Raw genomic sequence first — 11,866 nt, 5'->3', positions numbered from 1 at the left:
GGAATTCCCTCAAACTGACCAGATTTACCAGGACCCTTCTTTTCCATGAGTATGTGTCTTAATTACCGACAACATTGCTATTATGTGTTAGTGTCTGTGAAGAGATACCATGATCAAAGCAACTCTTATAAAAGAAAGCATTTAATTGAGGGCTTGCTTACAGTTTTAGAGAGGTCATTATCATCACAGATGGAAATAGTCATGGCTTTGGAGCTGTACCTGAGAGCTTTACATCCTGGTCCATAGGCAGGAGGCAGAGAGAGGGAGTGACACTGGGACTGGTATGGGCTATTAAAACATCAAAGCCCACCAAAGCAAGTGACCCAGTCCATCCAGCGAGCTCGCACCGATCCGAGAGGTCCGGCCCAGCCTGGGGCCCGGAGCCCCTCCGCTGCCACTGACGTCACCGCCATGGCCCGGCCTCTGATGCACAGCTCGCAGAAGGTGTGTGTGTGAAGTCCAAATAAAATAGCTTTCTGAGCGGGGCTGGGGATTTAGCTCAGTGGTAGAGCACTTACCTAGGAAGCGCAAGGCCCTGGGTTCGATCCCCAGCTCCGAAAAAAAGAACCAAAAAAAAAAAAAAGCTTTCTGAGAAAAACAAAACAAAACAAAACCATCAAAGCCCACCCTTATCGACACACTCCTTCCAGCAAGGTTACATACACCTTTTAATCCTTCTCAAACAGTTCCACTCCGTGGTGCTCAAGCATTCAAATATATGAGCCGATGAGGTCATTCTCATTTAAACCACCATAGTGTGCAAACAGTAAAAGCTACTTAGAGCCACTCTGAAAACAACAGGAAGAAACAGAGACAGGTTGAACTGCCTAGAAGAGAAAGGACGCTCCCCACTTTGTAAAGTGCCTGCAGGCTGTACCTGGTGCTCCAGGTTTCTAGCTGCTGTGAGCTGACCCCAAAGCTGGGCTGGGCTTTGGCGATGCAACGTTGAGTTATTTCTGCTCTTATAAAAAATGCCTTTCTCATATTCCTGTAAGTAACCCCAATAAAACTCATTGGTTCACCAAGTTGGTCTTAGATGGCAGCCTTTCTTTGGTTTGTCATGGCCTACCTGGCGTGAGTAGATTTTGCACACTAATGTGTGTGTGTGTGTGTATGTGTGTCCACACGCACATGTGCATTGTGTCTCCTCACAAAAGTCTGTCACACAACAGTTTCTGTGATAAAAATACCCTGACCAAGCAACTTAAGGCAGAAAGGGTTTATTTTAGCTTACAATTCAGAGATGCAGCCCAGCACCAGGGAAGGAATGGTGGCAGGAATATTGGTGACTGGTCACATCGTATCTTGAGTCAGGAAGTAGCAAGCAATGAGCTCTTGTACTCAGCTCTCTCCCTCCCTCCCTCCCTCCTTCCCTCCTTCCCTCCCTCCCTCCCTCCCTCCCTCCCTCTCCCTCTCCCTCTCCCTCTCCCTCTCCCTCTCCCTCTCCCTCTCCCTCTCTGTCTTTCTCTCTCTCTCTCTCTCTCATTCAGTCCAGGATGCCAGCCCACAGAGTGGTACATCCACAGCTAAGTGGGTCTTCCCTCTCTAACCTAGATAATCCTTGACAAGTACTGAAAGGCTTGTCTCTTCAGTGACCCAAGATCTCGTCAAATTCACATTTTAACCATCATAGAGGCTGAGCTCAAAGGCTACCCCAGGTTTGGGAACACAGAGTCCTTCAACAACAAGTCCCGTTAACTCGATGTGGGAGGAGAGATCAATTTACCTCCAAAGGCATTCTGGGAAAGCAGGACTGTCAACTGGCTGGATCATCTTTCCCTCCTGAGGAATGAGCAGGGGACAAGCCTAGGGATCGAATGGAGTCTTTCTAATTCTAGTCTTGCATGATTCTAGTTTTCTCCAAATTCTTGGTCATCCTTCTTAAGCAGACATTAAATTCCTAGTTCAAGTTTCCCCTGTCCCCGTACTCTAAGTCTTTAGGGAGGAGACATATTCAGATGAGAAAGGCAGGGGGAGGCTCCACAGGTAGCTGTTATTGAGGAGCAGGCTTCCTTCAACCCCAGCCTGCTGAAAATGGCCATGTGACTAGAACCTGCCCAGCTCTAAGGAAGAGGCCTGATTTTGAGGGATCTTCTCCCTACATCAGGTCTTGGTGTTTTGTAAGAGCAGGTCGGCGCTGCCAGGCTGGGTGTCTGTCTCTCAGCGGCGGCCCCTGTCACCCCACCGTCTGTGCTGACTTGGTAACCCTGTCATTGCTGTTCTGCCACTTCAGTCAATCGGCTGAGTCTTTCCATAGCTTACCCCACCTCTCAGTGTCTGCTTTCAGCCACCTCTCTCTGTAGCCAGAGCCCTGTGCGTCTGCCAGCCATGTCCAGAGCTTTCAGCCAAGAGCATGGTGTCATCCGTAAGGTAGCTGGCCTCAGCTCAAGTAGGCAAGGGCCTACTCTGCTGAGCACATGGACGATACGCAGAGAGGTCATATCATGGTGGGCATGGGGCATCTGTCCTGAAGGGGCCACCCTGGTGTGGCTTAGGAGGTCCCAGCCCTCATGCAGAAGTGTGAACCTCTGGCAGGGTCCTAGGGCACACAGTGAGCAAATTAAGGCTTGTCCTATCCAGGAAGGGACAGTCCAGCATAAGGTGACAGAATGGACTCCCAGAGGGTCTGTTGGGACTGGGGAAATGGCTCAGTAATAAAGAACCCATTCTGCTCTTGCAGAGGACCTGAGTCTGTCTCCTGGCACCTATGTTAGGGACAGGCACCTGCACTCATACACACATGCGCACGCACGTGTGCGCGCACACACACACTTAAAATAAAACACATCTTTGAAAAAAGAAATAAGCAATCACGCTGTGAATAGCCACATGACAAGGGCTTGATGTCTGAGAGACAGCCAAAGCCGATTCTTTTAAAAATTAAGAACAACTTTTGTCTAGTAAGGAAGAGGGAAGCCAGGGCCCTTAGGCAGGCACGCAGTCAAGAGAGACACTCAGAGAAGCAGTGTGGAGTCAGATCCCAGGGAGAGCTAGGTTACAAGGCTCAGAGGTGGTTCAGTCCATGGGTTCCTGGCAGACACATCAGGTAATGGAACAAAAAAACTCAGCCATGGGGGGTCTAGTTGGAGAGTGGCTGCCTTGTGAGAGTTGGAGCTGGGATCCAGGCCCAGACTAGAGGCAATGTGGGTGGCAAGAACAAAAACATCGAGCCCTAGATGCAGGGGTGCCAGCTGTTCTAAATGCAGCTCACACCACCCTCATCATCCACACCAGGGAGAGTGGGGGTCACTTGGTTCACACAGCTCCTGCCTTCCCAAGGGCCTCCGGAGTATCGGGAGTGTAGCACCAACAGTGTTTATTGTATCCACTGGGCCCTCTTCATAGAGACTCACTGGGTGGTTACTCCACCCACCCCCCAGTTCCCGGAGCTGATGCCTGCCTCCCCTGCTCTGGCCCCATGGTGCAGGTCGTTGACCCTGCTTGGAAAACACTGGGCTGGCATATATAAAGAAAGCAGGCCAGGTCTGTGTGCTCAGCAATGGTGACTCTGTGGTGGCCCTGCCTTGTCTTGGCTCTGCTCTCTGGCTTGGAGACCTCTGGCTTTCCAAGGAGTCCCCTCCGGCTGCTTGGGGTGAGTAGAACTTCCTATCTGATATCGGGACTTTGAGGGTCATATTGGCAGAAAACTCCATCCAAGTCCCCTGAGTGAGGGGAAGAGGAGGCTAAGGGACTGGACAGCGTCGGACTCTGGAGAATTACGTCCCAGTTAGGATTGATAAACCAGCATGCTATTTAACACGGAGCACAGCTCTTCTAACTCCCAGGCTTCAGTTTCTCTGCCGATCAAATGGGTGATGAATTGGGAACTTCTCACCCAGGTCTGCAAGGGCCTGTCTTAGGTGCAAAGCAGGTGCAGAGGCCTCTAGAAAATGCTAGTTTGAGCCTGATGAGTGGGTGAGTGTTCTAGAACTATGACTGAAGAGACCAGGAGCAAGGGAGAGCAGAGTGAGAGGCCAGGTAAGACAGGGCATATGGGGCATCAGGCAGCTTATGGCCTCCTCTATAAGTGACCTGATGACACATCCCTTTCTCTAACTATTCATTGTCTTTCTCTAACACATGGCCTGGAGGGCTCTGTGTCTCTGAGCCCTGGCCCTAGCACAGAACCTGCTCCCAGGCCATTGGTGATGTTGTGCTTGCCCTGAACTCTTTATTTATCTTTGTGTTTACAGAAACGGAGCCTTCCAGAAGGGGTAAGAACTTCTGGGGCGGGGGCTACAGACTGGGTAGGGAGGGGGCAGAATGGAGGGGTTCTCCACTTGCTCACTTGCTGAAGGTACAGATCATAATAGCATGGTCCCCAGAGCTGGAACACAGCCCATGGCTCCATCTTGGCAGGGCCCCATGTGACCCAAAGACCCTTGGGAAAGAGCGCTATAGCTATGGTCTTCCACGGGGGCAGCATGGTGGGGGCACCTTCCTTTCACACCACTGATCAAGTACTTGCTGGCACTCAGCTGTAGGGAGGACTGGGAGCGGATGGTGAAGCAAGCTGTTACAAAGTATCTAGATTCGTTTTTAACCCAGCATGCCTTGCTCTATTACCTCTGCTGGAAAGAGGGTGTCTGGGGACTTCCCACAGGAAGTAGGTGTGTGTTTGAATAAAAGTACAGGGGGTTGGGGATTTAGCTCAGTGGTAGCGCGCTTGCCTAGCAAGCGCAAAGCCCTGGGTTCGGTCCCCAGCTCCGATAAAAAGAAAAAAGAAAAAAAAAAGTACAGGTCTACACCAGAGGACACAGGAGGTGGAAGAGTGTGACGGGAGAGGAGAAAGAGCCATGATGGAGAAAGTCTCCTAGACGTAGCTGGAGCTCAGCATACGGAGAGGCAAGACTCTCCAAGGAAAACCTAGGGGAAGGCTTTACTTAGGAGAGGGGCTGGGTCAGAGAGCTTGGTGGTTGCAGCTGTGTGCTAATTGCAGCATTGAGAATGCAGAGTGTGAGCACTGTGGCAGCCAGATGACTGTGGGACAAAGGACACTGTCCAGAGTCCCAGTGTGGGTGACTGTGAGGACTAAGATTTATCAGGACTTCAGAGCTCATGAGGGAGAATTTGGAAGGGAAGCCACCACGCCGATGAGTCGGTTTCCCAGGATGCAGTTTAACTAACTACCATCCAGTGATCCTGACCCCGTTCTCCCACAGGTGGTGGATGGCATTGAGATCTACAGCACCAAGATCAGCTGCAAGGTGACCTCCCGCTTTGCTCACAATGTTGTCACCACAAGGGCTGTCAACCGTGCAGACAAGGCCAAGGAAGTTTCCTTTGATGTGGAACTGCCCAAGACAGCCTTCATCACCAACTTCACCTTGTGGGTGCCACCATAGCTGTTCACTTTAAGTTCCTTAAGTGGAGGGGGGAGTGGGTTCTGGCCCAGTGTGACAGGCCCTTACCCTAAACTCTTTATCTTCAGGACTATTGATGGTGTCACCTACCCTGGGAGTGTCAAGGAGAAGGAAGTTGCGCAGAAACAATATGAAAAGGCTGTGTCCCAGGGCAAGACAGCCGGTTTGGTCAAGTGAGTGTGGCTCTTGGGCTTTGAGAGAAGAAAGCAGCTTTAATTACTATGGCAACTACTCGTATCCCCAGAGCATCCCATTTTTGTTTTGTTTTGTTTTTGTTTTTGGAGCTGAGGACCGAACCCAGGGCCCTACGCTTGCTAGGCAAGCACTCTACCACTGAGCTAAATCTCCAACCCCCAGAGCATCCCATTTTAAAGCAACTGAGGTTCGGAAGAGATAGGGAGGTCTGTAATGTAGGATCTGAGCCTTGAATCCAGGACCAACGAAGGATGGGTTCCTGAAGTCTTTGCGCTAAGCACTGTCTTGTACCCCCACCCCCTAGGGCCTCCGGGAGGAAGCTGGAGAAGTTCACAGTGTCTGTCAATGTGGCCGCAGGCAGCAAGGTCATCTTTGAGCTGACCTATGAAGAGCTGCTCAAGAGAAACAAGGGAAAGTACGAGATGTACCTTAAGGTCCAGCCCAAGCAGCTCGTCAGACACTTTGAGGTAAGCAGCCGTTCCTGCGTCCCCTGCTTGGAACCACAGAAAGCCCAAAGAAGGGCGGTGGGGTCGGGGGGTGGGAGAAGGAGGGAAGAGCTCAGAGCTGAGCCAAGGACGTTATCTCCAAGGCCCTGTACTCGGCTGAAGTGGTTTGAAAGCAGCACAATGGCGTTAGCTACAACAGCCAGGAGCTAAGGGGATGATGCTTCCGTGCCAGGGCCCTTGAATTGGGGGATCCATGGCAGTCAGATGATGCAGATGTTTCATGCTGCTACACCCTTTGAACTTTCCTAGTAGCTGTCAGTGAGGCTCCCTGTTTCAGCATAGACCCATGTCATTCCCCTTGACTCTGTCCCAGACCTCTGCTCTGTCCTAGTATGACATCTCCTTCGTTTGACCGTTTCAGATCGACGCACACATTTTTGAGCCACAGGGCATCAGCATGTTGGACGCCGATGCCTCATTTATCACTAATGACCTCCTGGGAAGTGCCCTCACCAAGTCCTTCTCAGGGAAAAAGGTGATGTAGATACCCCCGGGGCTTGGGGTGCAGGGGGTAGGCCAGCGCCTTGACTTTGCTGATCTAAGGGGTCTCAACTCTACCCGGACGATGGGGAGATGGGAAGTCATTTATACTCTGGCGAATGCATGGGCAGGGAAGGGGATGCAGATCAAGGAACCGAGGCTAGCTTTGCTGACTCCACATTAAGGGATGGGAGACTAAAGAGAATCGGTTTAATTCTCCTTCTTGGTGCTGGGCAGTTGACACAGTCACTGAGCCTCAAGCTATGCCAGGGCAAGTGCCCAGTGGCAATGGGAGGAGGAAGTGTAAAGATCAAATCTCAGCTGCTCAGGTTCTCCAGAGAGACGATTGAAGAGCCTACGCTCAAGAGGGCAGCTAGTGTCTGGATGCTCCCAGTCCCCTTCAGTCTAACACCCCCTTCCCCACTTGTGTCCTTCCGCCCCCCTTTGGGTGCCAACTCCAATTTGCAAAACCACTCAGCACAAGGTTCTCTCATACGGGGCAAAACTCCCAAGCCCACGTAACTTCTGGGACTGAGCTAAGGAGTTGGGATGAGGCAGCCAGAAGGGAGGAGAAAGACTAAATGAAAATGACAGCCCTCCCCACCCCAGACAGGTTCTGATCACCCAGGGAGGGAGGTATTCAGAAAGATGGGACACGGGAGCAGCTTTACCCAGGAGGAACTGCCAGTTCTTCCTGTCTGCCAGTGGGCCACCTTCACAAGGCTCAAGGCTTTTCCTCCCTCCCCCCAGGGGCATGTGTCTTTCAAGCCCAGCTTAGACCAGCAGCGCTCATGCCCAACCTGTACGGACTCCCTTCTCAACGGGGACTTCACCATCGTCTATGATGTGAACAGAGAGTCTCCAGGAAATGTGCAGGTAGAGGTTGAAGGCTTCACCAGGCTTGGATTACATCATCATGGTGGGGAGAGGCCAATATGCTAAGGGACTGCAGAGATGTCCATTTCTCCCATCTATAGCACCATTTCCCTTGCATGGTGCCTCCTGGAGAGTGGAAATGGGACACTTTTTTCCTTTAGTGATGAATTTTTGACTTTCATTTGCTAAACAGGCATTGGCCTCCACCTCTCTCCCACCTTTGCAGATAGTCAATGGCTACTTCGTGCACTTCTTTGCACCCCAAGGCCTCCCAGTGGTGCCTAAGAACATAGCCTTTGTGATTGACGTCAGTGGCTCCATGTCTGGTCGGAAAATCCAGCAGGTTTGTCCTCATCCAACCCCCTCCCAGCACCCAGGGCAGCACTGGGGCGTAGAAATGTGAGGAGGAAGATATTTTACATTTTATTATTATTATTATTTTTTAGTGTGTGAGTTCTCTATCTGCTTATTCACCCACAGGCCAGAAGAGGGCGTCAGATCCCATTACAGATGGTTGTGAGCCACCATGTGGTTGCTGGGATTTGAACTCTGGACCTCTGGAAAAATAGCCAGTGCCCTTAACCGCTGAGCCATCTCTCCAGCCCAGAGACTCTTTATTTTTTTAAGTGGGAAGATTCTAGTGTTTCTGGTGGAAAAGGAGGGGTCAGACAGAATACGCAAATCCTTTACACACTTTCAGAGGGAGTTGGGGGCCCTGGGCAATGCCAACTCATAAGGATAAGGGTAGTAGGAGCTCCTCCGTCAGCCTAGGCTGGGAAGCGCCCTGGCTCATTCCTTGTGCATGTCTTTATGGTGTGTTTGTCTTCCTCCTCCCTCAGACCAGGGAAGCCCTTCTCAAAATCCTGGATGATATGAAGGAAGAGGACTATCTGAATTTCATCCTCTTCAGCACTGGTGTGACCACCTGGAAAGATCACCTAGTCAAGGCCACACCTGCAAACCTCGAGGAGGCCAGGGCGTTTGTGAAGAACATCCGTGATCGAAGCAGTGAGCTGGGGGGAAGGGGCAGATGCGTATTCTACCTGGTCCCCTTTCTCGCACCCGCAGCCCATCTCCGCCGTGCCTCTTCCTTGGGGTAGACCTCAGACTTGAAGATGAGACACCAGGATGTCTCTTCTGCGGCCTAGGGAAACCTGTCCTCAGCGCTTCTAACCCGTGATCCTGGTGCCCTCAAGTCTCAGCAGGATGAGGCGCAGGGAACCCTGTTTCCTGTGGAAACAGACATGACATCTACATCATTTCCTTCCCACTCCTGGTGACTCCACCTGACTGCTTGTCAAATTGCTGTAGTCATCACACGCCTAGAACCCCTGAGCACCCCTTTGATGCCAGTGTGAAAAGTCTGTGCTGTCCATCCACATATGTTGTTGGCACGCCAAGGACACTCCCCACCTCAATGGTTCTGTCTCTCTGTCGGTGTACAGTGACCAACATCAATGACGGGCTGCTGAGGGGTATTGAAATGCTGAACAAGGCCCGAGAAGACCACCTTGTCCCGGAGAGGAGCACCTCCATCCTCGTCATGTTGACAGATGGGGATGCTAATACTGGTGAGGGAGAGGGAGGCTTGAGCCCAAGATGAGTGCCTGCCTGCCTGCCTGCCTGCCTGTGTGGCTGGCTCACTACAAGACCCTGGGTGTCTTTTCTTGCGGTTCCCTAGCATCTTGTGAGCCCCTTAAAGGCAGCTGCATGCCTATCCTTGTCAAGGCTCCCTACCAGCTATGCATACAAAGAGTTAGCTCTCCCCAGGAGAGCTAGTGGAGGTGGTCCCCAGCATGAACGGCCCTTTCTACAGGCGAGAGCAGACCTGAAAAGATCCAGGAAAACGTCCGGAACGCCATCAGGGGCAAGTTCCCTTTGTATAACCTGGGTTTTGGCAACAATCTGAATTATAATTTCCTGGAGTCTCTGGCCCTGGAGAACCACGGGTTTGCCCGGCGTATTTATGAAGATTCTGATGCCAGCTTACAGCTGCAGGTACACCTTACCTCAGGCGCTGTTCCTCAGGCCGTTACTTCCACCACGGGCCAACTTCAGGCGTCAGGTGGAGCCTCCTCTCTGTTAGAGTGCATCTCTGGCCGCATCTCGTTCTAATCTACATAGAACAGAGCTGCCTCTTCTGCAGGAGGTCAGGCACAGGGCACTCCGTTAATGTATGTCTCGTGATCAATAAGTAATTTCTATGTAAGCATGCCCAAATATTCCACAGGACAATGGTTCACTAAGTCTGCAATAGGGAGCGCACGACCCCTGACGAGGTGGCTTAAATAACAGAAACACTGTGTCAAGGTCTTAGAGGCTACAGGTATGAGATCAGGTGACAGGGGCTTGGTTCCTTTCTGAGGGAAAGATCAGTATAGGCCTCAATTCTTGGGTTGTCGCACTCCTCTTCTGTGGCCTTCCCATGCATTCCTTCCTTGTGTGTCTGTATCCAATTTTCTCTTTTTATAGGGACACAAGGCATATTGGATTAGGGCCCAACCTCATGACATCACTGGACTATCTGTGTAGAGAGTTTACCTCCAAATAAGGCTGCACTATGAGGGTTAGGGCATTGGGAGTGCAGTACAAATCTGACTCGTGACAGACACAGAACTTTACACAATAAAACAGTATTTAAAAATATTTGCTAGCCAGATGTAACTGTGTGCCTCACTCTTCACTCTGATCTAGGACCTTCCTCAGGTGGTGGACTGCACCCCCACTTGTAGGGGACCCCGGGGCTTTCCTCCCCTCTGACCACACCCCTTCCTGTGGCTAATATTTCTTTATTCAAAGTTCTGCCTCCAGAATTCTGTCCTTTCTTTTTATTCCCTCTAGTCTTTAAGATGGTGGGGACAGCCAGGCAGTAGTGACACATGCCTTTAATCCCAGCACTTGGGAGGCAGAAGCGGGCAGATCTCAAGACTAGCCTAGTCTACAAAGAGAGTTCTAGGATAGCCAAGGCTACACAGAAAAGTCCTGTCTTGAAAAACCTAATAATAATAATAATAATAATAATAATAATAATGATAATAATAATAATAATAATAATAAAGAAGCTTGACATTTATGGGCTTCTCTAGATGGTTTGGTGGTTAAGAGCACTGACTGCTCTTCCAGAGGTCCTCAGTTCAAGTCCCAGCAACCACATGGTGGCTCACAACCATCTGTAATGGCATTGGGTGCCCTCTTCTGGTGTGTCTGAAGACAGCTACAGTGTACTCATATAGACAGTGCCCTCATAGACTCCAGGGCACATCCAGGGCCATTTAGAAATGAAGACCAAGGGAAAGGATCAGTTCAGCCCTTGAGGGCCAAATGCCACCTTGTAGCATTTGTGGGACCAACCTATCCGGGGCTTCTCCATGTCTCCCTTGATCTAATTTACAGGGCTTCTACGAGGAAGTAGCTAATCCCTTGTTGACTAATGTGGAGTTAGAATACCCTGAGAATGCCATCCTGGACCTCACCAGAAACAGTTACCCCCACTTCTATGATGGCTCTGAGATTGTTGTAGCAGGGCGTCTGGTGGACAGGAACGTGGACAACTTCAAAGCAGATGTGAAGGGTCATGGGGTGAGTGGGAGCGAATGCCTGGGGCATGCTGGGAATCCAGCAACGATGGACCCAAGGCTTCCGGGAGTGGCATCCTCTGAACCTGGCCCCACAACTCCGTGATCCGGCCCTTGAGTTCCTCACTTGCTCCACTTCCCCACCCAGGCCCTGAATGACCTGACCTTCACAGAGGAGGTAGACATGAAGGAAATGGACGCGGCCCTGAAGGAGCAAGGCTACATCTTTGGGGACTACATTGAGCGGCTCTGGGCCTACCTCACTATTGAGCAGTTACTGGAGAAACGGTAGAGTGGGTCTACCCTCACCTTGAGGAATGCCTAGCGTTCTAGCACCCACCACAGCTCTGACTGCGTTCCGATAGAGCCAGAGGAGTAAGACAGCCACCTGCTGAGGAAAGACATCACCACGAACATTCTCACTGCTCTGCCCCCCCAACCCCCATGTTTCCTTGTGTTCCCCCACCTCCTGCTTGTCCATCTCAGCCAGCAAGCACTACTGAGGACTGAGGGTACCTCTAGGGCAGGGGAGGACCTTAGCCTTTTCTCTTCATCAGCACCACCCAGTGATAGAGAGGTCGGACAGCACTGATGGGGGGAGGGAGCCCCAACACCTCAAGGGTGTAGCTGAGCACCCTTGAGAGGGCAATGCATCCCCCCGCCCCCCTCTCAGTGAGCTCCACTGAGCAGGACCAAGGATGTGGGCAATGAAGGGAGGGGAGATGTTCCCTAGTTGTCCCTGAGGATTCTGGTCTGGTTGGTGAGTTAGTGGGAGAGGAAGCAATATGGTGTGTTCTGGGCTGACTCTGAGCTGTTCCTCCTCACAGCAAGAATGCCCGTGGGGATGAGAAGGAGAACATCACAGCAGAGG

At 51.3% G+C, this 11,866-nt stretch overlaps 1 protein-coding gene across 3 annotated transcripts in view; it reads left to right on the top strand.

Annotated features, from left to right (window-relative positions):
• The first annotated feature begins 3,257 nt into the window (after nucleotides 1–3,257).
• Nucleotides 3,258–11,866, top strand: part of Itih3 (inter-alpha trypsin inhibitor, heavy chain 3) — a 15,232-nt gene continuing 6,623 nt past the window's right edge. Inside the window, exons 1-14 of one of the 3 annotated variants that reach the window (XM_063275657.1) lie at nucleotides 3,258–3,592; nucleotides 4,194–4,214; nucleotides 5,163–5,329; nucleotides 5,432–5,536; nucleotides 5,863–6,025; nucleotides 6,426–6,539; nucleotides 7,295–7,420; nucleotides 7,647–7,763; nucleotides 8,260–8,428; nucleotides 8,866–8,991; nucleotides 9,237–9,418; nucleotides 10,814–10,999; nucleotides 11,144–11,283; nucleotides 11,823–11,866. The exon at nucleotides 11,823–11,866 is cut by the window's right edge and continues 111 nt beyond it. In XM_063275657.1, the coding sequence (XP_063131727.1) occupies nucleotides 3,500–3,592; nucleotides 4,194–4,214; nucleotides 5,163–5,329; nucleotides 5,432–5,536; nucleotides 5,863–6,025; nucleotides 6,426–6,539; nucleotides 7,295–7,420; nucleotides 7,647–7,763; nucleotides 8,260–8,428; nucleotides 8,866–8,991; nucleotides 9,237–9,418; nucleotides 10,814–10,999; nucleotides 11,144–11,283; nucleotides 11,823–11,866 (1,753 nt within the window). In that variant the 5' untranslated portion in view covers nucleotides 3,258–3,499. The remainder of the gene's footprint in view (nucleotides 3,593–4,193; nucleotides 4,215–5,162; nucleotides 5,330–5,431; nucleotides 5,537–5,862; nucleotides 6,026–6,425; nucleotides 6,540–7,294; nucleotides 7,421–7,646; nucleotides 7,764–8,259; nucleotides 8,429–8,865; nucleotides 8,992–9,236; nucleotides 9,419–10,813; nucleotides 11,000–11,143; nucleotides 11,284–11,822) is intronic. The other 2 variants (NM_017351.1, XM_063275656.1) reach the window with 2 other exon arrangements.

This window comes from Rattus norvegicus, chromosome 16 (assembly GCF_036323735.1).
Source record: "Rattus norvegicus strain BN/NHsdMcwi chromosome 16, GRCr8, whole genome shotgun sequence".
Taxonomy (NCBI): domain Eukaryota; kingdom Metazoa; phylum Chordata; class Mammalia; order Rodentia; family Muridae; genus Rattus; species Rattus norvegicus.
The sequence above is the reverse complement of the archived record's forward strand: the minus strand, read 5'-3'. Positions and strand labels throughout refer to the sequence as shown.